This window comes from Chenopodium quinoa, unplaced genomic scaffold (genome assembly GCF_001683475.1).
Source record: "Chenopodium quinoa cultivar QQ74 unplaced genomic scaffold, ASM168347v1, whole genome shotgun sequence".
NCBI lineage: Eukaryota > Viridiplantae > Streptophyta > Magnoliopsida > Caryophyllales > Amaranthaceae > Chenopodium > Chenopodium quinoa.
The window spans coordinates 2,660,993-2,688,163 of record NW_018742770.1 but is presented as its reverse complement, the minus strand read 5'-3'; the positions used below and the strand labels follow the sequence as shown (position 1 = coordinate 2,688,163).

The 27,171-nt window shown below is 34.3% G+C and overlaps 4 protein-coding genes across 5 annotated transcripts; 2 read left to right on the top strand and 2 right to left on the bottom strand.

The window, feature by feature from the left end:
- Positions 1-245: 245 nt before the first annotated feature.
- Positions 246-4,654, bottom strand: LOC110724501 (protein FAR1-RELATED SEQUENCE 6-like). Its single transcript, XM_021903923.1, has 6 exons — positions 3,363-4,654; positions 2,226-2,915; positions 1,786-2,129; positions 1,493-1,656; positions 1,334-1,393; positions 246-290 (listed from the first exon to the last, which is right to left on the bottom strand). Exons 1-6 carry the CDS (start codon positions 4,652-4,654, stop codon positions 246-248), a joined length of 2,595 nt encoding a protein of 864 aa, XP_021759615.1.
- A 2,478-nt stretch (positions 4,655-7,132) lies between these two features.
- On the bottom strand, positions 7,133-8,524 carry LOC110724699 (histone H3.3). The gene is made up of 5 exons (XM_021904146.1): positions 8,373-8,524; positions 8,159-8,255; positions 7,790-7,866; positions 7,614-7,704; positions 7,133-7,523 (listed from the first exon to the last, which is right to left on the bottom strand). Exons 2-5 carry the CDS (start codon positions 8,228-8,230, stop codon positions 7,353-7,355), a joined length of 411 nt encoding a protein of 136 aa, XP_021759838.1. The 5' UTR covers positions 8,231-8,255; positions 8,373-8,524; the 3' UTR covers positions 7,133-7,352.
- A 3,192-nt stretch (positions 8,525-11,716) lies between these two features.
- Positions 11,717-15,523, top strand: LOC110724700. The gene is made up of 3 exons (XM_021904147.1): positions 11,717-11,891; positions 14,009-14,179; positions 14,947-15,523. Exons 1-3 carry the CDS (start codon positions 11,790-11,792, stop codon positions 15,028-15,030), a joined length of 357 nt encoding a protein of 118 aa, XP_021759839.1. The 5' UTR covers positions 11,717-11,789; the 3' UTR covers positions 15,031-15,523.
- A 1,743-nt stretch (positions 15,524-17,266) lies between these two features.
- Positions 17,267-22,572, top strand: LOC110724698 (protein BASIC PENTACYSTEINE6-like). Of its 2 annotated transcripts, XM_021904144.1 has the most exons (4): positions 17,269-17,435; positions 19,306-19,368; positions 20,978-21,113; positions 21,232-22,572. In XM_021904144.1, exons 3-4 carry the CDS (start codon positions 21,045-21,047, stop codon positions 22,162-22,164), a joined length of 1,002 nt encoding a protein of 333 aa, XP_021759836.1. In that variant the 5' UTR covers positions 17,269-17,435; positions 19,306-19,368; positions 20,978-21,044; the 3' UTR covers positions 22,165-22,572. The 2 variants fall into 2 exon arrangements, with proteins under 2 accessions (XP_021759837.1, XP_021759836.1); XM_021904145.1 differs by lacking the exon at positions 19,306-19,368 and having other exon boundaries at positions 17,267-17,435.
- The last annotated feature ends 4,599 nt before the right edge of the window (positions 22,573-27,171 follow it).

Genomic DNA, 27,171 nt, shown 5'->3' with positions numbered 1-27,171 from the left:
GATTCAAGTAGCAGTTCCGAAGGTTCAAATTCTAGTACTAGATCTAGGAGAAAGAGGAAAGTCCGTTTTAAAGGTTGTGTTCAACTAGGGAGAGGAGTTACTTGGGAAGAGAAAGTAGCGGCTGGAGGTGAAACTAAAAGGATCAAAATTAATGTTCCAATTTTCATCCGCCGAGGTTTAAAAGATGTTCCTCCTATTTGTACCGAAAAGATTAACTTGGATGATTTATCCGAAGAATCATTTGATTACAAAAGAGGGATTGGTTGTTCAAGTATTCCTTTTTGCATCACCTGAAAGTAGCAAGAAACAAGATCCCAAGTCATCCACAATTTAAAATCCCATGTTTTCTGTATTAAGTTTGAAGTAGTATGGTTTGAATAACTACTAATTTTCATATTATCGCTTTATGCTTTAATCAGTTAAGCTTTAACATTATCACTTTATGTTGTATTCGGTTTATGTTTAAATCTATGTTGTATGAATTTATGTTGTATTCGGTTTATGTTTAAATCTTTGTTGTATGAATGAGTATTAACTAAAACAAGTAACTGTGTTTTGTTTGATCAAGTTTGTGGTTATTATTACAATCCTATTATTAATAAATAACTACTGAAATTGTAAAATAATTGTAAAAATGTAAATATACTTCAGTTTAATTTTTACAAAAAAAATAGTCATGTATGAGTGATAAGAAATTGAATATTTTTTAGTCCAAATAAAATCGTAAGGCCAAAAAAAATCGAAGGCCCTTTGTGGTAGTTAAGAGGCCCAAAAGTACAACCCCATTCATTATGATAATTGAACAATTAGATATTAGGTTAGTTGGTCAAATGATGCATAACATCTTGAACATAGGTAATCATATTCTTGTATTATTCCGATAACACATGAATCATCCGAGAACACGTGCTCGTCCTTTGAATTTGATGGAATAAAATTAGTAAAAGAGAATACCAAGAAATTTAAACCTTCAATTGTACTAAACCCATAACATAAATTCAATTGAAACATACTCTGAATTTGAAATTCATAGGAAACAAAGTCTGAATTTGAAATTTAAAAGGAACATAGTCTAACTGTTACATAACACAAATTCGCAATGGATTATTATTCATGCTCTAACGTTCAGCACTCAGCAAGCAAGAGGCCTTTAAATTCTTCGTTTTTTTATTCCAGCAGTTGAATCTTGTGTTTGATGTTCACTGTTCTTTGATTTTGTGCCTTTACGCTTCTGCTATGACATATTTGGATCATAGAAATTTGTGAAATGATTATTAATTCAATGATAATGAAAATTATATATTCAATGGTATCAAACATGTATAATTCATACCTTTGTAGGAGGGTGTACAAGGGGAACCAAATCATTAAGAGATTTCAACTTTTGCACGGCCTAAATTTCAAACACAACCATAAAAGTTATTAATTCGTAATCAAAATCAATAAGTCACAAACAAAAACGCTGCTTTGGGAAATATTAAGTACATGATACCTTTGAAGTTTTATCCATCTGTTTTGCTTTTGTATGTCCATTGACTTTGCCTTTAGTTACACCTTTGATTCCAGAATTTCGCAATTTTAGACCTTTTCCCTTAGTAATACTTTGTTTCCCATCGTGCACCTTCACTGATGTTTTCTTGTTTTTCTTCCCAACAACTGTAAACGAATCATTGTTACCATGGTCGCTTTTATCATTGCATTACTTTCTTGGTTGCTTCTTATTTTTTCCCGGTTTCTTGAATCCCAATTCAGCGAGAGTTTTATTTCTTGATCCCTTCGGCCTACCCCGAGGTTTTTTATTTAATACCGGATCTTTTACTCTCATATCACTAGGAGGAGACACATCCGAATTATCCAAATTTACATCAGTTGCATTTTCCTCTGGATGAGTTGCATTCTGGCCCGAGGAAAATGCATTTGACGAGTTACCAAATATGACACAAGAACCATGTGCTCCTTCACTTGGAAATGAAATGAAAATACTCTCCGCTGCCTTTCTTAACCTGCATTCTTCAATTTCAGACCTTAATTGTTTCAAAGCATTACTTACAGTGTCAACAACAGCATCGTCATTCACCATAGCTGCAGCATCACATAGTTGTTCAAAATCCTCCATCAACCTGTTGTACCTTTTCACAGCCGCATATTTATTAGGGTCATGATAAGAAACCCCTACTCAAGTGTGTTTCCTTAAAATATCCTTCCTCCAACGATTAACAACATACATCTCTGGTATTTCAACCACAACATTGTGTTCAAGTATCTGCATCATATGGTTGCACATGATTCCATGTGTTACAAATTTATGGCATTGCCAGATAACTTCTTTTGTGACCTTGTTAAAAGTTGTTGTCAAATACCTTCTCCGATTAGTTAACACCTCCTCACTCTTTCCTTCGGGTACAATCCAAACACGATCTTCAACCGCATACTCAATTGTATTTTCATCCAACATTTTATTCACTTTACAATTACAGTACATCAATCGAGTAAACACCTCTTGAAACTTGTTGTCGGTGTACTTACTTTGAAAATACTTCTCCACAGTGAATCCAGTGACTATCCTCCTTACATATTTTGCACAATTTGCATCAGCAGCTGTCTCATCTCTCACGCGCTTATCCATGGCCTTCGCATACTTCTGGGGAAATTCAAAGAGTTTGGTTTTACGATTAACATATCCATCAAAGAAACTGTTAATACTCTCAACCCCTTGAGTTGTCTTCATCCCATCCCAGAAATATTCTTTCATGAATGCCGGAACCCACATATGACGCTCAACATAGAGGCTTGCTAGCCAATCATTTGTTTCCAAATTAAAGTCATCAACTAAAGATGCCCACCTTGTCTCAAATTCATCAACGGTCAGACTTTCATAGACTATAGCCTTCAAAACACCCTTGAAATATTTGTACCTATACATATTAATATGTCATTTAATATTCAGATATATAATACAATTTTTGGGAATTTTGCTAAAATAAAAATAAAACAATAAGACATAAAACATAAAGAAGTTATTTAAATCAACAACTTGGTATTAAAACAATTCATCTCACCAGATCATACTTTAATCTAGGGGTCCTGTACTAGAGCAGGCCCATGGCTAATGACTAATTACTCAATATTGATTATGTATTCTACTTTGTCGTTATACAAGACAATGACTTATTTTTTGTTACATTACAATCCATTAATTGTATATAACCTTATTACTCATTATTAAACTGTTAGATGTACGTAAGAAAAAAAAAATTCAAGAATGAAAATAACTTCCAAGAATGAAATGTACATATTTGGATGATTAAATTATAAACAATTATAAGTATGAAGGAATAGAGAAACACAATTAGAATACTTACCTTGCACATTTGCCCAATTTATCGGGAATTTTTCTCATAATGTGCCAAATGCACCATCTATGCCGCGTAGAAGGCATTACCTCCTCTAACGGCTTCCTCATGGCGGCCGCCTGGTCAGTGAGAATTGCAGCAGGAGCTCGATTATTCATACATCTCAACCACTCCTCAAATATCCATCTAAATGTGTCACAATCCTCACGGGAAACCAATGCGCATCCTAACAATATGGTTTGTCCGTGGTGGTTTACACCCACAAAATTAACAAATGGTAATTCATACTCATTTGTTAGATACGTGGCATCAAAACAGACAACATCACCAAATTCTTCATATGCGGCACGGCTACGCCCATCAACCCAAATAACATCTCTCAAACGGCCCTCTGGGTCTAAGCGTTCAGAGTGATAGAAATTGTTGTTGCCATCTTGCATTTTTTTAAAATAATTCATCAACGCTGCTGCATCACCCCCGGCCATTTTGAGCCTCCTTTCCTTATATACAACATGCGACAAGTCTTTCACAGTAAATTCAAGGTTATCAAGCCCTTTCACCTCAGCCGCAAAGCAACCATGAATCTGTGCAATGGGCACACCTTCTTCAAAATAGTCAAGCAACCTCCTCCTAGTTCTTGAGGTAAGGCCCCTCATTCGATACTCTTTAACTAGCTTTGATTTACGTGGTGTCGGGTTGTGATTATGTTCCAAATGCACTTTCTTAATCTCCCACTCCCCATCATGATTAAGACTAGCATATACCTTTGCCATACACTCGCATTTTTTAGACTTTCTCTTCCGTTGGCTTAAATCATCCACACACATGAAACCCCCAACCACACCGCCTGAACCAGATACATCCATAGACTTTGCCCCTTTCTTCGCTTCCCTTGTCGCTCTCATATCCGGTCTATCCCAACATTCACACTTCCATGTAGTTGCAATTCGTTCTCTTACCTCGCCTTTTGAATACACACCTTGTGGTCTACAGACTCCAAATCCCTGTTGTTCGGCATATTCTTTATAATATGACTCGACATCTTGCCAACTCTTAAAAATCATTCCAACCTTAGGGGGTTCAACACATTTCATAATACTCACGTCATTACTACCAACAACAGTGTCTAATGTCTCTATTGTGTTAATAGGAGACATAAATTGATTATTGTTCTCCTCCTCATAGCCACCCTCATCTCCGACTGTGTTGAAGGGAGACATGCATTGATCACCATACGGGTCATCAATGCCATCTTCACTAACAATCTCATGAACCTCCACATTTTCACTTCCTTCAACCATTTTATGTATCAAATCGTTTTACCTCAAAGAGGACCTGCATGCATTGTGTCAAAGTCACTATACCGTTTACATAATTAATTCTGTGTAAACCGCTTAATATTAATTTAATCTACACACATATACAAGTAAAACAATTAACTTCAATTCAAACCATTCCACAAATTCATTATTATAATATTGCATGTATTACCCACAACACCAGTAAGAAATCCACCTGTAATCCTCACTTGTAAGGAACTCAAAGAGTGTTAAATTTAACCATCACTTGTAATTGGTAGACTATCACCAAATTAATTAACTCATAACATCAATTGCTACACTTTCACCAAATAATCTATACATATGTCCATGAATCTATATATATATATATATATATGTCCATGAATCGACAACAAATAATCAAATTCATCAAATATTTATTAGTACTCTCATAAAATTCACATTAAGAACTTCAAAATTGCCATGTTAAATATTCAGTCCATTTACTGTATAATACAATATCATAACACATATTTTAACATAAATGATATACCCACATCATATTATTTCATCAGTTTTTTCACTTCTTATAAATGGCATAGTTCTAACTTTAGGTATAATCCAATTATATCTTAATAAACCTAAACAAGATTCATATAATCAATTTTAACAACAAATGAAAGGACATTTCATACAAACGTAGTACATGCAAACAAAATTAGATTTGTATTACAAACTACAATTTTAAGCAACACAACTAACCAGAAATTTTATAAACAGTAGGAACTTCTAGATCTGGTAGGTTGATTGTCCTCTCCTGGAAGATCAAATCTTGCATTGATCTATAGCTTACAAAATAATTCGGTCACTAAAATGTGCTTCATAAATTAATATTGTTATTTGAGAATATTTTTGTGAAGAGGTTAAGTATAAAACTTGTTAAGGAAGTAAGATAAGTAAAAACCTATCTTTGACTGGTCTATATACCACCAACTAACTACATTAAATGCTATCATATTTCTTCCACCATAACTTAAAGGCTCAATGACTAACGGCTAAATTGTTTGTAATTAGCTCCGTTAGATTAGTGTCTGCCCATGTGTAGTTTTTAAAATATGACTCGGTTGCTTACTCATCAAGTGCTTACTCAACAATCTGACATGGCACTGAAGATTGCCGAAGAACGTTAATCAAGAAGATCAACTGGGCACCCCTCAAAGTTCAACACACCCTTATTGCCATCTCCTAAAATCTGCTAGACATTACATTTGTGTACTTGTTCTCAATTTTGATTGCTTGTTTACTAGTTTTTTGGGTGGATTATATTTTTTACCATTTGTGTTTCTTTTCATCTTTTGGGTTGTTTATGGAAGAGCTGTATTTTGGGCTGAGGTTTATTTTGTGAGACTAATGTACAAGTTCGATGAATAGGAGTAATTGTTAGATCCAAGAACAACACTTCAAATTGGTTACTCGGAGTATTTACGTGGTTGCTTGGTTGTATACTTGTATCACTTGTATTGTACTATAGTTTGTATGGGGTACGGGACTTGAGCACTTAACACTAAGGCCTTATTCTCATCAAATTATTTTCATTTCATTTCAGCTCTAATAAGTTCAGTTCAGTTCCACTCCTATTTTCCTTCTCTCATAAAATATTCATTTCAGTTCTAAGTTAAAGGAAAAATTATCAAGAACTACCCGCCTAATAGGTCATTTTGTCAACAACTACTCTGTTAAAAATTTTATAAAAAAAAAAAAAAAAAACTACCCACTAAATTTAAAAAGTTTGACTAACACTACCCATTTTGATTTGACAAATGTGGCTCACTTATTTTTTTTCTTCTATTATTTAAACACGGAATGATTAATCACTCAATTACGAAGTCAAAACAATTGAATTTAACATGAATTTAGAAGCATTACATATTTCTTAATTAAAATCACTATTACTTTCGCCCTCTTTAATTGGAGTTGTAAAGGAGATAAGGTTGGTTGTTATATACAAAGTTTAGGCTTAAGTTTTGGAAGAAAAAAAAAATAAAAATCCGGCCCTAGACCAACATAATTTTGCGGTGTTCAACTCATCTTTCATTCTACAGCCTTACCCCGCTCTCCCCTTAAAACCATACCCCTAAACTCATCTTGTATTTTACCCAGAACGTAGTGTAGATTGTACACCAACTGCGTTATCAGCTCGTTCAGCAGAAAACATCAAAGCTTACAGCTTAGTAGTTTGTACATACCACCCATACCCAGAGTAGCTTTAACACTTTTAATGGGATTCGTAACAAACGAGAACAAATCTTAACTACTCCAACACCATGGAAGAACTCAACATTTGAAACAAATCAATCAGGCCATCTTACTTGATCAATATCTAAACAATGTCACACAATCGTCGAATAACCACAACAAAACATAAGATGAGATACGTAGTGAATAATCAAACATCCATCAACAAAACACAACAGAGCAAACAGAAAGAAAAGAGATGAATTCAGATGCAATAACTAAAGCATTTCAATTAATTGGTTCAAAACAAATCCGAAAACCATAAAACATGTATCCAATGTATTTCAAAACATATCACCCAAGTAGGTATAGAGTATATACACCACCACACCAACAGACCCACTAAATGCTGCTATATCTTTCTTTAACTTAATCTATCAAACTCATCCTAAAAACTGCTACTCATCATCCTTCTTCGATCAACTTAAGCACGCTCGCCACGAATACGACGAGCTAATTGAATGTCCTTGGGCATGATAGTCACCCTCTTAGCGTGAATGGCGCACAAGTTGGTGTCCTCAAACAGACCCACAAGGTATGCCTCGGCCGCCTCCTGAAGTGCCAATACAGCATGACTCTGGAACCTCAGATCAGTCTGTTCATCATCAACAACACAAAACCCTAATCAGCAACAATTCCCAATAACACAAACAACAATTTTAATTAAATTGTAATTGATTTTTACCTTGAAATCTTGGGCAATTTCACGAACAAGACGCTGGAAGGGGAGTTTGCGGATCAAAAGCTCAGTACTCTTCTGGTATTTGCGAATTTCACTGATCATAAAAAAATTCAAATAATCAGCACAATTGTAATTTGATTCAAATAATAATTGAAGATTATACAAAATTGAATATTTACCGAAGAGCGACAGTTCCAGGACGGTAACGATGAGGCTTCTTGACTCCTCCAGTAGTAGGAGCTGATTTTCTAGCAGCCTTCATTAACAAAATAATCAATTAGAAATTAAACGAGCTTAATCGAAATAAATTCTAATTCAAATAGAATAGAATCGAAAAAAAATACCCCAAAATTTGAACGAATTGAATTGAATATTGAAACAAGAACCCCAATTTCTTAATTGAATTGAATTAAAACAAACCCCAATTTCAAAGCAAAATATATTGAATCGAAAAAACCCCCAATTTATTTAACAAATTGAATTGAATCGAAAAAAACCCAAATAATTTGACGAATTAATAAGAGGAAACCATTAGAAAGATGAAATACCTTGGTAGCAAGCTGCTTCCTGGGAGCCTTACCACCGGTAGATTTACGAGCAGTTTGCTTAGTACGAGCCATTGGAAATCAAATTCAAACGAAAAAACTGCATAAAAACCCCAGAAATTATTAAAAATTAGCCAACATTCAAACAAACAAGATAACCAATCAAAGAAATCAATCAGAACAATACAGATAGAGCAGAATAGAAGAGAGATTGTACCTGAAGATCGGGAATTAGGGTTTTGGAATCGAAGAGAAAGAAGCAGGATTTAATTAAATTGATTGGATGATTTATGGGAATTTGATATTGGGAGCGTATTTATAAGAGAGAGAGATAAATGGGTGCGGATTGGTTGAAAGTGGGGGGCATGGACACGTAATCGTTACTGTCTAATTTGACACGTCATCGATCCTGATGTTTGAGATACTGAGTTCTGATTGATTAGTTTTATGGGTAGGCGGATTAGTAACATCTTTTGTGTTTCTTTTATCTGATTAATTAATTAAATACGGAGTAATTATCTTTTGATCACTCTCTAGAAGGTCGGTAATTGTCAGATTGTTAAATGATTTACGTAATTGTATGGACCAAATTATGAACTTTGAGCCGGGTTCATTTTGTTCAATATTTACAATTTAAATCTCAATTGGAGAGCCCATAGGCCCAAGTATTTTTGAATTTTTTTTTTTTTTTGGGTAAGATGAAAGACCCTCTAAATTGACATGTGTCACAAATTTAGTCAGTCCAACTCCACAGGTCAGCACTTGAGAGTAGATGGGGAGGTAAGGGAATCCCTCTACTCCCAAGCATTTTATATTTAGAGGGGCTCGAACTTGTGACCTCAAAGTCATAAGGTGGGCGAAGCCAGGCTTTTTAAGCTCGGGGGGGCGATAATAAATTTTTTCTAACAAATTTTTTCTAAATCGCGATTTATGATTTTTCTATTAAAAAAATTTCAATAATAGATTACATGTTAAAATTATTGGCAACCTATTTTCCTATGTACAAAATTGGTATAATTCCACTTGTTGACTATCAACCACTCACTTTAAAAATTAAGAGTTTCTTTTTCAATATTATAATAATCATATCATCCAAAAAAAAAAGGTGAATTTCTAAACAAAATATTACTAAATAATTAGATATAAGTAAAAAATTTAAATTTTTATACAATTAAGGTGGTAATTTGAATTATAATACAATAAATGTGGTAATTTATAAAACAAAATAAAAATTACCCGAGTGAATACAAGTAGAAGATTGAAGAATAAACACTTATTGAAGAGTTTAAGAAGTTTAGTGTAGGATTTGGGTAAAAAACAAAGAGAAAAAAAAATCTACTATAGTCACTGATAGTAGGATTGAAGAGTATAGAATTTGGGAGAAAAAAAGATTGAAAAAAAAAAAAAAAAAAAAAAAAAAAAAAAAAAAAAAAACCCTAATGTCACTTAGTAGGATTGAACTTTTGACCAAGGAGAATTGCTACAAGTCCACATACCACCAAGCCACTAAATATCATCAACAATGTTGTGAAATCTTTAGTATATATACTAAAAAACTGCAGGGGCCAATTAATAAAAATAAGGGACACGGGTTTGGGCTACAGGGGTCGGGCCTCTGCCAGCCCCCCCTGTAGCTCCGCCCCTGAGTTCCCCACCAATTTTTAATTAGCTTAATACTCATAGCTAACCAGCATAAAGTATTCTCTACGTACCTATTTTTTTATCCCGTTTGATTTTCATGTCTCTAAAACGTATGTATCTCTATATTCCATGTGTGTTAGGAAATAAATAAAAAAAATAAAAAAAAACTTCAAATTAATAAAATATACAATGAGACGAATTCAATAAGATTACATATGACTGTATTAGTTCTTATAGATTATTGAGAAATTAAGGTCAAAATTTGACATAACACTGGTCATAGGGTGAAAATAGGGACAAAGGGTTTATTGTGATTTGTACAATACTTTTCAATTAAATATATTGAAAAAAAATTTCAAAAAAATTACATTGAACATAGTTCATGTGAGTAGGGCCTATATAGTTCACTGTATCTTCACTTATATCAAGTTTATATGAGTTCAGATAAATTCAATTCAGGAAAAAAAAAAAAAAAGTTTAGTTAAGTGAAACTGTGAAAATCAGATGAGTAAAATAAGGACATGTTCTCTTCAACTTAATTTTAGTTCAGTTTAGTTCATAATTTCGTTATCTCATAAATAATTCAGCTCAGCTCAGCTCAGCTTTAATTCAACTTAGTTTAGTCAATCAAAATAGACCTTAAATGTATTTTACACAAGCCTACATGCGAAAATAAATGATACCTCAACTATTTCAACCATAATATTGACTAATAAATGATTATTGAGCTTAAAAAAATTTCGACTCTAGTTGAGTCCAATGTTAAGCCAAATTTAAAAAAAAAATGAAATTATTTTTCTTACTTAAAAATTAATTTTTTTCACATTGTGGGAAGGAGACAATTAGATTAGATTGGTTCAATTTAGGTTGAAATGTGTTTTGGGTGAAACTGTTTAGAGTTGATTATGAGTCTGGGTCGAATTAGGGTATGTTCAATTCACTTAATTTTCATCAATTTGAATTTATCTCAACTTATCCGAAATTACCTGAACTAATTAGAACATATTAAAACTTATTTTGGTTGTAATTTGTACACCGTATTTAGTAACCCTTATCAGAGCTTATTTTTTATAAACTAAAATTATTTGAAGTTATAGCCTGTTCTCATACGTTTATTTTCAATTCATTTCAGTTCAGCTCAGCTCAGTTCAGTTCAGCTCAGCTCAATTCAGTTCAGATCAGATCAGTTCAGCTCAGCTCAGTTCAGTTCAGCTCAGCTCAATTCAGTTTAGTTCAGTTCAGTTTAGTTCAGCTCAGCTCAATTCAGTTCAGTGCAGCTCAGCTCACCTCAGTTCAATTCAGTTTAGTTCAGTTCAACTCAACTCAGCTCAATTCAGTTTAGTTCAGTTTAGATCAGTTCAGTTCAGTTTCAGCTCAATTCAATTCAGTTCAGTTCAGCTAACTTCAGTTCAGTTCAGTTCAATTCAGCTGAGTTCAATCTATAAGAACAAGCCCTTATAACACTTGAAATAGGTGAAAATAAGGTGAACAAAACATTACAAACTCTATTCTGTTCATCTTATTTTCACTTATTTATTTTACTTATTTATGGTGTAATAAGTTCAGATAAGTTTAATTCAGATTTAATAAGTTTTAATAATGGTTATTCGAATACAAATCTATTAACTACTCAAGCCGACTCAGTTAAAAAGTTATTGACAACCAAAAAAATGAAAGAATTATGAAAAAAAATTACTTATCACCACCGTGCAACGTGTGAAAACTAATCTACTTACAACTAAAATAACGTTTTAATAAGTTCAAATAATAAGGTGAATAGAATACACCTTTAATATTGTTCGTTTTGTTTGCCATGTCATTTTCTACGGGTCAAGTTGGTTTGAATAGGGTTGGGTAGTATTTGAATTTCGATTCACGTATTTTCACTTTCAAGTCGGGTAATCTGATATGGGTCAATTTTCTCGACATGGAGTAACATACTATGAGTTGACGAGATCACATATCGAGGCATCCCAGCAGCTCGGAGACAGAGATGGGAAGTAAGGAGAGAGAGAGTAAAGGTTACGCATGGGCAGTAGCAGCGGGCTTCACCGCTGCCTTAGCTGCCATTTCTGCAAAGTTCTTCTCTTCTCAGGTGCTAATTTCTTTCATTTTCTTACTCATTTTTGCCATAATTTACTCTTCAGTTTATTTTCTTGTGATTTTATTATGGGGATTCAAATGGGGTTTGATTAATTAGATTAGTTTTTGAGAAAAATTGAACAAATCAAGTTGCTGAATTTGGTATGTGAAATTTGGTCATCCATGGAAATTAGATCTGAAATTAGCCTGAATTCTGTTAGAAAGCAAATTTATGAACTGGGATTGATTAAGTTGGGAAAAAATTGGATTTTTTGAGGGTCTAATTGAGCAATGAAGATCATATTGGAGCTTGATTTTTGGTCTGACCTTGTTAAGTAGACATCACGAATAATCTCTGGTTAATTTGGAAATGCTGCTGCTTTTTTGACATGGAAAGGGCTTTGATTGGAGTTTGTTGTGGTGAGAGATTCGACATGTTGTGGTGATGCACTCGAAGATCGATCTCTGTCTTTTAGTTTAGGATCTTGCCTGTTGGTGCTCTACGCCGCCTTTGGTGTAGGCTATGATTAGCTTGTTACCTTGCTAAGATGCACTGTAATGGACAAACAAGAATTGTTTTATGTGATATCACAAAAGTCGGTAATTTACATCGTACGAAACAAGTTGCAAGGCAAAATACCATATGGGAAGTACCATTGCCAGTACCATACACGGCCTTTGGTGTAGGCTATGCGTAGCAGTGCCTGGCAAATGTGAACCATTGGTATCATATATTCACGGGCAACATATTGGGCAACTGGTCTTACATGCTGAGTGTATGCCATTGATAGTAGTAGTGAATATGGCAAGATAAGTATGTTGATCTTCTATGTACTATGGTGTTATATAATGATGGGAAGGTAGAAAGAGAATATGAGTAGAATCCATAGAAGTTGAGTCTCCAGACTCCGTAGACAATTTAAATCAAGCTGGAAGTGAGTAAATTATGGATAATTCGATGTAAAAAACTAAAAATGACATAGATGAAGAGACAGCATATGGTGGTAATTGGAGTTTACTTGCTTGTCTTTTATATAACCTAGCTAGAAGGGAACAGGAAGAATTGAAGGATGAATAGTTAGAATTTAGAATCTATCTGATACTCAGGCAAATTAATGGGTATTAATGTATTGTTGCTTCTGTTTGCTTTTTAAGACAATGGTTAGAAGTGAACCTAAGTTAGGCTTAGTAATTGTGAATTGCACGATTCCAATATTAGTATGTTACCAACCCAGATGTTGACTCTAATCCTTCATTGGATACTATATTCCAAGCTTCCTCCCTTTTTCATTTTGGCTTTTATTGCTATCTTAGCTCAAAAACTTTTTGGTACACTTTTATTTAACGATCTTGAATTCCTGCATGCTAGTGATTTTTGAACCCTATGATACTTCTTTGGGTTCTGCTTCAAGTTGCCTCTATATTTACATTTCCTTCTGTATGAATCTAATCTCCACTCGCCAGCTCAGCTTGTGGATTTGACAACTTTCAGTTAGATTCTTCTTTTCTAAGCTCTGGAGTTCATTAGCTTAAAAAATCAGTTAGGCTTTTTTTTCCTCTCTCTCTCTCTTTCTCTTCTGTTTTCTACGAGAAGAGCTCCCTTACGCCCACATTTCTGTTACTGTATGCATTGTAACGAAACTACAATGTAAACCCTATTTTACTGCAATAATAGAGCTCTTATCCTGATGAGCGATGATACATAACAATGAGGGTTTGATATATCCTGACGCATAAACTTAATGTGATGTAGTCTTGTAGATGTGCTTATCATGCACATTGTTCTGAATGGCATGTTGGAACAACACCCTTAGTTTCCAACATCATCTTTTATGGAGCTTTTTTTTTTTTTTGGTTAATTTTCTCCTGTTTTCGCCAAGGGAATGAAGCAAGACAATCCCCCTGTAGTCTTGTGTGTAATACTTGCAGCTATTAAAACTTCACAGCCTTCACTGGGATATATTTTTGGTCGAGTGTGTGCTGGGTAATGGGTATTTTGGCCGGGGTGTCATTTTTATTATCACGGTGAAATAGTTTTTGTGTATTGAGCATTGCATTGTTCCTGGACCCAAGTATGTTATGTATAGGTAACTTAAGCAGTAGCTAATGTGGATATTTTTTTGTGACCAGCTTGTCAAATACGGCCTTGTAATTGCGTTTAATGTGACAATGTGGGGATGCTACGTCAACAGCCTTAGAGCACTTTCATCTCTACAAGCTACTGTGACAAACTTTGCTACAAATTTCCTCTCCTCTGGTTTGGCTGGTTTCTTTTTATTTGGAGAGACATTATCAGCCAAGGTAAAGAAAGTCTCATTCTTGTGAATTTCCTTTCTTCTATATAGATTCTTTTGTGCATTGCATATTTGGACAAACCATATTGGTCAATGTTATGATCTTAGTTTGACAACTTTGACCATGATTTTATTGATGTTCAATGTCTTCCTCAATCCTCATGTTAAGCTAAGCTATCCTAGTTCTCTTTTACAAATGGGTTTCTTCTTGGAAAGTAACTAACATATAAAAGTGCTGCAGCTGTAATACGAAAGGCCTTATCTGATAAACTCTTGTTAGATAAACTAAAGATTAATATGAACCATATATATATGAGCTTGCTTGGTCTTATAGTTCCAATGGAATTGTGTAGGCATTAATTTGTTTTCCCATCTGACTGAAGCTGTTTATTTGAGTCGATCAATGAGATTAAATTATTGTATGGAGTACTGGACAGATGTAAAACAAGTAAAAATCACTCCTTCGAAGTTTTTGCATAGTTACACAATTAAGAACAAAGTAAAAACCGTACATCTTAGTTACCATCTTTAGTACATGTTATGATTTGGTGAACTGTATATTTTAAAGTTTAATCTACTACTTGTGCTACAATTTCTTTTGAATGTCTGGTGTTCTAGCCAGATTCCACTTCACAGCTCCATGTCTTTGTCCATAGCCCCAAGTCTTTGTCCATATTAAATCTTGCCAATCATCATATACGCATATATTATACGTATAATGCCTTTTTTAATGCCATGCTAATTTATTTCTGTAATTCTCAATTCTGGCAACAGTGGTTCGCAGGTGCTTTACTGATTGTAGTTGGTGTATTCATACTCACTAAATCAAGCATAGAGAAGAAAACAAACACCGATTAGATGCTTGCGTCTAATGGCTTTGTGCAACAGCTTCCATGTTTGGGTGCACATCAGAAATCAATAGCCTTAGTAATTATTTCTGTCTGATGGCTTTGTGCAACAGCTTCCAAGTATACACAGCCAGTCAGGTGCAATCAATCAAATACTTTTGCCAAATTTTGCACTAGCACTTGCACCATTAGTTTCGAATATGCTGCAGAAAGCCTGTGTCGATTCAGCCTTTGGGAAAGAAGATGAACATCAGACCGCCTATAAATCTTCATGCTACGCTTTATGTCACGCTTTGCTCTGCCTCTGATGAACTTCTACATCTCCGAGATTTTTTTTAGGTAGAAGTCCCCCTCGGAAATGTTGTTAGCTTGTTATTCTATAACTTCCTTTACTTAATCAGGTACAATGATTTGTATATTCTCAAGTAAATTGTGGCATGTCACTGTTGTGAATCTTTTTTAAGTGAAAGTATAAAGTGCAGAATATGATTCTTTTAATCTTACCAGTATAAGATTAGCAAGTGATGCACAGCTAAAAGGAAAAATGAGTCACATTGACACTAATTTCAATTAAAATGGAAACCACTTTAATCTTAGCATATGTAAGACGTATCCTACTATTTTTGTGATCCCCATTAGTTTGTTGCAATTACTTTATTTGGGAAATTAAAGTATTAACTGGTCATAACAATTTCCCCCTTTTTATTTAGTCAAAGGAGGTTTTATGTCACTGTAATTAATAAAGATCAATGATATTGACCTTTAAGATTTGTATATATTTAGATCAATAATATATGGCATAATTCCTGTCAAATAAAATTAAAAAATGTATATGGCAATATTAGTGCGATTGTAACAAAATTTACCCATTCATTGATTTTTGGTAAATGTAAATAAAGGTGTAGATCATGATGATCCCATACACAATTACATTTTTTAAGAGAGGGCAAAATGGCAAATTGGCAAAACCCCTTAATAAAAGCAAGAAATGAAGTAAAAAGGCATACAAAAAGGCAAAACTAAGCACAAAATAAGTGAAAAGACAAATTAGTTAAACTGTCATGACACTTTTTTAACAAGTCACTCCGCTACAATCCTCAATTAAATGCCACAAAAGTCCAACTGAAACCATATCTGTAACACAATTAATCTCACGGTAACAATGGTAAATTGTAACATTTCAGCTAGGACAATAAATCAAAGGCTCATAGCCTTACACTTCCTAATGATACTCCAAACCAATTATAGTTTTTGTACTAATTAAATATAAGGTGAACAATTTCCATGAATTAAAATATTAGTTATGTTTTATGTATCATTGTACCAAGGTGTTTTATTTATTTATAAGTATATACACACATGTTAGTGTGAAAATTGTCGATAACATTTTTATCTTAAACTAATAGTGACACATGGTGGGATACTGGGAAGTCATGTATTGTCATTGAGCTTTAATTACAATGTACACGGTTTCATCGACCGATATAGTATGTAGTACATATTTGACAAAAATTAGATAATATATTATGTTACAAAAAGAGTATATTAATGTTTCAAAATAATACACATAAAAGGAATCCACTGATTAAAGCCTAATAACAATAGTTTATATTGAAAACAATAATTATCATTGAAAATAATACACATAGTAATTACTATTGAAAAGCAATAATTATCTTCCTCATGACAGAAAAGAATAGGCAAAATTACCTATTGACCTCATCATGATTAAGTGGAGAGCTTTACTATCCAAAAAATTGATGTATGATTATATATACACAATACACTAAAAGACCTATTGTTTATTGTTTTAATTATTAAAATCATTTATAAATGGTAAAAAAATATACAAATACATTGTACATGTACATTTTCTGTATCTTAAATTAATACTCGAAAAACCTTTTTTTTTTTTTTTTTGGAATAGCAATACTCGAAAAACATCAATATATTTATAAGAGCACAAAAATCGGTAAAATCATTTATAGGTACGTTATAAGTATGCCTAAAGTCAAGAAATTAGCATTATTTAAGGAAATCGCTCTAAAACATTTCTCATCAACCAAGTTACACACCACGCTGAATTAGTCCACTGAAGTCTGAAAACAGTAAAAGCTTGAAATCAAAAAAGAAAAAAAGACAATCTCAAAATTTATTTTTTATAAAAAAAAATAAATTTACAGTGATCAGACAAAGAAAGTCTAAAGAAATTCTTTTTTATTTTCTACTACTATAATTAATTTTACTTTAATTTTTATCATTTTCATCACCTATTTTTTCTCTCTCTTCCCCATCCCCCACCCCCAACTGTTCCTCCCACATTTCTCATTTACTATATTCCCTCCGATTTAGGGTTTCTCTCTCTCTTTCTTACACTCTTTTTTACTCTCTCCTCCATTTTTTCCTCTTGCTATGGTAAGCTTCAATTTGAACTCTTTGCATTTGATTTTATCTGTTTTATTTTTACTTTTTTTGGGTGTTTTTTGTTTGCTTTGATCAGCATAGTTTTCATCATTTGCTTGAATTTATGTTTATTAGTGTTTTACTTGGTTGATTTTTGCTTAATTTGATTGCTGATTTCTGATTTTTGAGTTTTTTAGGGTTGTTTATATGGCTGATTTATTGTTAATTTGGATTATTTTTTCTCGGGTTGACTGGGTTTTGTGGGGTTTTTGGGGTTTGGGGTTTTTGATTGTTTGGGGGTGTTTGACTTGAGCTCATTTTGGTGAATTCTGTAGAAATTGAAGTAATTGAGTATTTGGTTGATTGGCTCTGTATGTGTAGTGTTGTTTGTGTTGATAAGCTTAATTGTTTCGGTTTCGAGTATAAATTGGTCTGCTTTGGACAATTGGATACTTGAGTTGCCGGGGATTTAGTTACATTATACTATTAGAATTCAATTTCTTGCTCATCGTATAGCGCAAATCTATCGAAAACTTGTGATCTCATTTCCTGAAAGGAGCAACATATCACCAATTGGCTTATGATGGAATCTGATTCTCCCTTTTCTGTGGCGTGGCCACTTGTCCGGTACTGAATTTTTCGGATTTTTTGAGGTTTATAGATTAGAGATGGCAAATGATATCGTGGAAGTAACAGGCTTGAGAGAGGATATGAAGTTAAGTGTATGTACGGTTGACCAAAGTTGATTACAAGAAATGTTATCTGAAGCAAAGGTGATATACAGTACAAATGTACATGATTATGTAAACTTCCTTGCCCTCCCTTATCGGTTGAATTGTGAGAAAATCTTAGGAAACAGCCTACTCATATTGCTAAGGAGGAATTTCTTATTCTTTTTGATGATTAATGCTGTTCTATGTTGGAGTGATTCATGGTTGATTAAGATGTCTTCTGTTTCCCCCCTTTGGTGAAAGAGTAGAACTTGGGGAATTTGGATGTCCACTGTCAAGGAATTTGACTTACTTTTTGTCTGCTCAATGGTGTTTCCTTTGGTTGTTAGTCTTTCTCTTGGCTCGAGAATTAAACTACCATCAAACCAAGTCTTTTTGTGCTATGTATGCCTAGACTTGACTTTTACCCCCTTTCCGTCCTGGTTCAATATCTTTCTCAAAGATCTTCCGCTTGAAAATCTCCTAGATTTTTTATACTATTTTCATCATTCCTTTCGGGAGACCAAACTTGTATCCTACCGTCAAAGTTCTTTTGGAATTGTGATATCTTATTTGTTGCTTTCATCCAATGTACTATTTATCTCTGGAAATTTGTATTTTGTGATTTATGCTCACCTTAGGTGTTTGTGTGTGTATGTGTATGTGCTGTCTCATCTTTAATGCTTCTGCACTGTCCTAATTTCCCCTTTTAATTGATCAGTTTCGCTTCTTTTAACCCTATCTTGTTTTAGTACATGTGCCCTCCCTTCGCTCAGTTTCTTTTCGTATGTGCTAAAGCTGCATCACATATAATTTTCATCATCTGTATGTCTTGTACACTGTGTTTTTGCGTAAATTTTTCTTTGAATTCATTATAAGAATTAAATTGAACTGCATAAAAACAGATTGTTTGTTTGTTTCTGTGTTGCCAGAGCTTAATGTGCTGTTGTAATTGTTTTGTTTGAATTTTCACCGAGACCTAATTAGCAACTCCATTTATGCTTGAAACGAGTAGTTGAATGGCATTTCTTACAGAAAAATAAATAATAGAAACAGTAAAAAAGATGTTTCTTAATATTACCGAAAATATGTGGATTATTCTATGATAATGGCTCCATTTTATTTTTATCTTTATATTTTTCTGAAAAAATTGATTTGCTTGTGTAATGCAGATTCCTTGCTGACCAACATGTTCTCTTTTGCAAATTTAATGCTAGAACACCTCCATAGTTGAGGTAATATCACCTCACCAGTCACCACTTCCTAGTTCCTAATATATATTGCTATTTCAGAAGCATGGTAAATTTGCTGTTTATTAGACTGCTGTGGATCTAGAAATATCTATTCAAAGTCTTATTATTGATAGATTATGTTGTGTACTTGTGGTATTCTCTTCTGAACTCGCAGCTAAATCACTATAGTGTAATTATGCTTTCTCACTTATTTTGCCTTTTCTACTGTTGTTTTTTTTTTTTTTTAAGTAATTTGCAAATTATAGTCATGGCCTCATGGCTTCTTCAGTTCTTCTACTACAATTTTCATAGAAATCTGTGGGCAAACGAAAGTTTTCTGTCTTATGCTATATCTATGGGATATTCTGATGCATTGCATTAATTATGTAGAGGATAGGACTGCATGCTAGTGCTACTGTGCTTCCACAACTGTGTAAACATCTTGATTTTATCTTCAATTCCAGCAGCTAATATATGAAATGTACTCTTTAGTGGAGTTAACAATGTGACCAGTTGATTTTTCTTGCTCTTCCTGGACACAATTAAGGAATAAAGCAGTGGCAGTTGTTTAGAAGACTCCTTTCCTTGCATTTTCCTTTCTGGAATATTTTCCCCTTTTTTCTTACCTTTCCTAGTATCCTTGTTTTTGTACATTCTTAATTAAGAGTAGCAGTTGCAATTAACCCTAAAAAGTAATTGATTTGTTAGTGGATTCTTCAATTGCACATGATTTCTTGATCTGTTGCCTAATGTTGATGTTAGCATCTGCCTTTTTCAAATAGTAAAGCTCCAAGAGTTTGCTGAGAGGAAAAAAAAACTAACTTAGACCACTCAAAGCTGATGAATATACGGAGTACTAAAGATGGCTCATATATCGTTAATGTAATTCCTTGTATCTGCTCGTTTTTTTTGGAGAAGTTCTCCTTTCCTACAGCACAAGAAGTATCTGAAATTCACTTAGCTATGCTAATTACTCTGTGTTATCATAAATTGTGTCATACGTTTGCAATAATGTTCTATTCATGTTGGATCCCTCTTTAGGTTTTTATCTTAGGATGGGTCAAGATCGCAGTAAGTGCAACAGTCACTGTGTCATCTTGCTTCACAGCATGAATTTACGAGTTAAAAAATTTGCGTGTCAGTAACATCTTCATCGTAATGCAATAGGTTTAGAAGACATTTTTGTTGATCATGTGCTAAATTATATGAGGTACTCCTTGATTTTTATTTTTGGAAGAAAATTGAGGTTCTTAAAGTTTGTAATAACTACTATAATATGTATGTGAAATTGACTAATATCAATACATGTAATGGCTGAATTAACATGACTGTCTAGCAGATGTTGCTGTGTTTATAAGACGTGTTTTGAGGGTGGCTTTTTTGTGAAACAGTGAGTTGAATATCCTTTATGGAACAGCCTTTACATTCCAGATCAGCCTTAACTTAGTTTCATGTGAGATTATGTTGTCAGGCTATAGAGTGGGTATTGTGGTATATCTTTTTGGTGCTACCTTTCAATTTTATGTTAAATTTTTTGTTTACCTTCAACTGGGATTTCAGTTTTCTTACTTTTGATTTCTTATATTCTGTTTTTACTGGCCTTTTTATACAGGTGGTCGCAATAAGCATAGAGGTAGCAACATTAGTGATCTGTGACATTTCTCAATTTTTGCTTTAGAATGGATGATAATGGGCATCGTGAGAACGGTAGACATAAGCCTGAAATGTATAAGCCACCACATAGTCAGGTACAGTGACGAAAATTGGTCATCTTCCTAGTTCTTCACCCAAGTTCTGCTTGTAGACTTTGTTTCCTTTGTCGGATACCTTTATTGATGGCTGTGAATTTTTTTGTTTCAACTCCAGTGGTTGATGCAACAACCACAGTCAATGAAGCATATAATGTCCATTATGGCTGAAAGAGATGCTGCGATCCAAGAGAGAAATATGGCCATCAATGAAAAGAACAAGGCCTTGGAAGAGAGAGACATGGCAATTATGCAACGGGATACTGCTATGCAGGAAAGAAATGAAGCCTTTATGGAGCGGGATAATGCTCTAGCAACACTCCAGTTTCGACAAAATTCTATGAACGGTAGTAACAGTTGCCCACCCAGTTGCCAAATTTCACGTGGTGTGAAACACATGCACCATCCTCAGCAACATATGCAGCATCCTCCTCATGTGGGCGAAGCTTCTTATGATGGGAGAGAAGTTCAGGTACCAGATGCACTACCATTGACTTCTGTTGCTCCTGAGAGCGCAAAACCCCGGAAAGTGAAACGGCCGAAAGAACCTAGTGCAGCATCCCCAAACAAGAAAACATCGAAATCTGGACGCAAGGGTAAGAGAGAAGGTGAGGACTTAAATAAAATTATGTTTTCTAAATCTCAAGAGTGGAAGGGAATGCCGGACATGGATGGAGATGATGGCTTTAAGCAACTGGGTGGGCCCAAGTCTGACTGGAAGGGCCCAGATCTTGGCTTGAATCAAGTAGCATTTGATGAGTCAACTATGCCACCACCTGTTTGCTCTTGTACTGGGGTTTATCGGCAGTGCTACAAATGGGGCAATGGAGGATGGCAGTCCTCATGTTGCACAACAACAATGTCAGTGTACCCATTACCTGCAGTACCTAACAAGCGGCATGCTCGAGTTGGTGGTCGAAAGATGAGTGGTAGTGCCTTCAGCAAACTACTAAGTAGGCTTGCTGCCGATGGGCATGATCTTTCAACTCCAGTAGACCTCAAAGATCACTGGGCTAAACATGGGACAAATCGCTACATCACCATCAGGTAGTGCAATATAGATTTAGAGATTTGAATTGATTAGATCCATTTATATGTAGTAGTGGATGCCAGCTACAAGTGAGGGTTTGAATTGGCGGATTTGAAGACAATTATCATTACTTGAATCTCTTTCATGAGGCCCATGGTTGTGTTCATAAATTACTACCCTCCTCTTGCTTGGCTTGGGATCTAACTGTGGAGCTTATGAACTGGTAAATGCAATTGTAAGAGAGCATGGCCTTCAACTCGGCACTTCTTGTGACGTGGTACATGTAAAGCAGCTATTTAGTGTTTGAAGGTATCTGTAATGGTGGGCGTAGTGTTAAGGTAATTGTAACATCCTTCTTTTATGATAAAAAGTTGCTTTGTCAACATTATAAAGGGCTTAGTTGGAAAATTGAAGTTCATGTTTTCTTTCTTTTTGTTTTTAATTTTCTGGATTTGCCATACTTTGTTGTCTATGTTAGTTAGGGTATATGCATGATACATCGAAAAGAATTCATAAAGGCCGAAAGCTTTAGCTTTGGGAATTACTTTCTGAGGAAAGCTTAATCAATATGGCAAAATCTCATTGTTGCAGAGTTTTGTTGAGCTTCACATTATAGTAGATGATGGCTAGGATATTTTACAAGGAATTCTAAAGTCTATAGATTTAACTAAGACAGTATTAGCAAAGAAAGTCCACATAAGATTGATGTTTCCCGTCAAGGGTGAAGAGAACAGATCCTAAATCATGGCATGAGTGAGACCAAGCTAGCAGACCATCTAGCTTCCCCCAAACATGTCGGTTTTTCTTCGGAATCCAAAGCTATATGATTCTCTTCCTTTGATAAGTGATGAAAACCAGTCCATCGTCGTAACTTTTTTTTTTTTTTTTGTACGAAATCATATCTAATTACCTATACATATATCCATGCGTTTTGAGGTCTTTAATCACAAGATCCAGTAGGCTCGGGTTTAATAAAGTTTCAAACATTAGCCTATTGTTTTAATACTGTGTTGATGTTGCTCGCTTAAAGCCTAAAGAACTGCCTGAAAGGCTGCAGCCTGCAGGATTAGCAAACTCCATATTATATGGCTTAACTTTGAATTCTAGATTTATAAATTTTCATTCTCTTCAATGGTGTTATTTTAAGGTAGGAAGAACTGTCCTATCAGACTAGAACCTTTCGCAGGTCAACCCGATCAGGTACGCAAATTAGCCACTTTATAAGCAGGGGAGAAGGGTAAAGGAAATCCTAACCCTTAAAGTGCCCGTAGTGGATATTAAACCCCTCACCTTCAAGGTTGAAAGGCTCAATCCAATTGTCTTTCGCCTTTTACTTTTAAACTCTATCATTAGTCCATATTATGCCTTAAGTTGGTCATAAAACCGGGTTTGGTTGGAGAGGGAAGCTAGCTCCATTGTGAGGAAATTATTTTAGAATAGTAGAAGATCAATTTACTCATTTAGGGATCATTTTCATTTGCTCTAAATAATGTCATGGAACTCATGTGAACTTTAAAAACTAGATTTAACAAGGCAAAATCCTCCATTTTCTTGCATTCTCTGTTGGTAGAATTGCAAGAGGAGAACCTGCATTTGGATGCACGGTTTCTCATAGAGTCATTGAGGTATATGACTCTATAGGTGTTGTTCCCAGACTCCTAGGATGTAGTTATGTTTTTTGTTCCCTAGGAGTGGAATGGTGTTTCAGGTCCGATCCTCAGCAACAGGGTGCATACTTCGGGTTCGTTCGTCTCCCAACAATTTCCATCATGAGTTCCCTTTGCTTTCAGTGCCAGCTCGGGTTCTCTTCAATGTTAGTGTTCTGCGCGTTTGGTCCATCTCGACTGCTTCGGTTCATTTGGCTTCTCTTGGTCCACATTTAGGATGTGGTTCGGTTTTTATGGTTGTTTGGGCTCCGCAATTATTGGTTTGTTGCAAGACCCTATCAGTATTTGGTTCTCTTCGATCTTCCTGTAATAGTACCTAGTGCGTGTAGGTTGTTGAGTGTTCTTGTTTTAGTTAGTATTAGGTTGTAATTCTGTTTTTCTTTAATAGTATCTTTTGTCAAAAAAAAAATAAAAAAATAAAAAAATAATTCCATTGTTTAAAATTGTGGTTATTTCCAAACCAAAAAAAGTAATTCGTTAACTAGAAGTTTTATCTATCAACTGTGTCAATTCATGTCGTTCTCAGGTCCAAATTCCTTTATCTAGCAGCTCTACTCTCTACATTGTTATTGCCATATATAGGCATTTTGGTGCAAGTTAAATAGTACTCTACATTAGTACTAAAAATAGGGATGGCAACGGGTCGGACTCGGAGTGAATTATGCTAAATCCTTCAATATCCGACCTCCGACTCCGATCCGACCCGAATCCGAGTTTTTTTTTTTCATTATTCAATATACTTTGAGATGTTGGGCTATTTGGGCCTTTACAACCCACACAAAAATCCACTATCTATTGGAGTCGGAGTCGGATTCGGATAATCTGTTAAAGTCGGACATTTGTCAGAGTCGGTTTTTTTCTCGGATTTTTTGTAGGATCCGACTCCGACCCTCCTCCGCCTCGGAGTCGGATTATTTTAACGGAGTCGAACTCGGATTACTTTTTTCTCGGATTCGGAGCGGATATTTTACCTCGGATCGGGGCGGAGTAGGGTCGGATCCGGACTAAATTGCCATCCCTAACTAAAAATTCATTCAAACTCTCATTTACCAACAATAAGGATCAAGGACACAATATTCATCATCCAAAAATACCTGTAAATCTGTAATGTATGTTACAGTTCTTTCAAAACTTCTACTCCGTATTATGCACCCGAATATACATAGATAAACTCATACACTCAGGTTTCAGACCTAGGGGTGTCAATTCGGATAATCGGATCGGTTTAATACGGTTGAATCGGGTTAATTTTTAAAGTTAAGTCGTACTTGTACTAAATTTTATGTCCATGGGAGTCTAAATCTGACAAATTAGGGAGAAGAGATAATGAATAGCTTTTGTATTGCTTAATTATTATTCATCAATAGGTTGAGTATTTATACAAAACCTATGCTCATAAGATAGGAAACAATCTTCCCAAAAGATATATTATATATCCTAATGATATATTCACTAAATAATATCTTAACATAAAATAAACCTAAATATATTATTCCTTTAATGATATTTATGGAAAATATATCACACATCTATTTTCCGATAACACATATCTCTAACAAAACCTAAATCGAATATTTTTCGGATCGGTTCGGCAGTGGTAACTCTTGTAAGTTTACATTGACTCTGAAAATCAACAAAGATCAGTCCAAATGTTCATGATTTTACTTGTCAAATTAATTTGATTTTAAGTTAAAACAAGAAAATTAGATAATGGTGTAAAAATAGTCTAAAGTAGCAAAACAAAAGCCTTGGACAATGGATTAAAATGGTGTGTCAGATCACAAAAGTTCAGCACAGATGTCTCAGACAGGGATAACAGTGATTTTAATACAACTCTCATCATTCACACTAGTTCAACCATTTTGCCAACTTATTATTAAAAATTCTAAAATAAAATTCTCAAAATTCATCTAATTAAGATCCATTAAGGTCCTTCTCAAGTTAAAATCATTGCAAACCTTACACCTAAATGCTCATGCACCCGTAACTTAATACTGAGAACCAGCCACTACCAAATTTTATCACATTCATTTTTTTAGTATGATTTTTTTTTTTTTTGGCAAATAACTTAAAACATAAATTTTAAATTTAACAAATTGAAAGAAAAAACTTTGAAGCAACCAATAAAACCCCAGGAAATACAGTTTAATGGGCGGTGGATTAAAATGGTGTGTCAGATCACAAAAGTTCAGCACAGATTTCTCAGACAGGGATAACTGTGAATTTTATATAATCTCATCATTCACACTAATTCAATCACTGCTAATTTAGCAATCAATAATAAACAATAAAATTCATCAAATTTGCTCAAAACAAATAATTTTTTAAAACAAAATTAATAAATATAAGAAAAAGATAATAAATTTCTAACTCAATAAAATTAGCCTCAGACCGTCCTAGTACAAATTTATCAACAATATGCAAATGCATATTCTGCAATCAACCATAATAATATACTATCATCACCGGCTAATTTTCATCCAAAAAAAATATTAAAACAAATTTTTTAAATTCATTTAAAATCAAAAAAAGATGCAAATTTTGAGAAAAAGAAATAATTTTTTTGAGAGGACGCATCAGATCTTCCTATCTAATATGGTGATTATCATACACCCAGAAAGATTCTGAGCAATCACTCCAATGAAAATTTTGCATCATTTGACCTCTTTACATAAGAGAAAGCAATAAAATGCAGAAAAATTAATGAAATTAAAGCGGTGGATTTGCTAATTGGGGGCTGTTGATTAATGATATTTAAAAAATTGGAATGAATTTTGGGTATTTATAGTGGGAGTGAGAATTGGGGTTTTCTGGGAAATTAGGGTTTTCAGAAAGTTGTAATTTGAGGAAAATGACGGCCAGTGTTATTTTAAAGGGCTGAGGCCCAAATTCGGAAAAATAATTGTATTTTAGTTTAATTTTTGTGTTTGGTATTTGTATAAAATAGGTATTTGGGCTTGTGTATTTTTAGGGTAATGGTGATTCTTAAGGCCCGAAAACTTGCAACTATTCAAGTGTGTCCAAGATCTGTACAGGTGGTAGGGTAGGGATGGTAATTTGGGTTAGCAAATTGGGTTCGGTTAGATTTCGGGTTGTGTTTAGAACTATCAAAAATAGTGCAAAATTTATTTGGATCATATTGGGTTGAATTAGGGTTGTTTGGATTCGATTCGGGTTTATCTAAGTAACTTTGGGTCGGGTCAGGGATTGCCAGCACTGGTTGTGGGACTTGTAGGAGTTAAGTTGATCAAATTTGGTTAAGTTTGGGGTCATATTTTGATGATGAGTTATATACTAGTATAACGGTTGGATTTTATTGTAAGTTTATGCTTGAAAGCGGTTTACTTGATTGGTTTGAAAG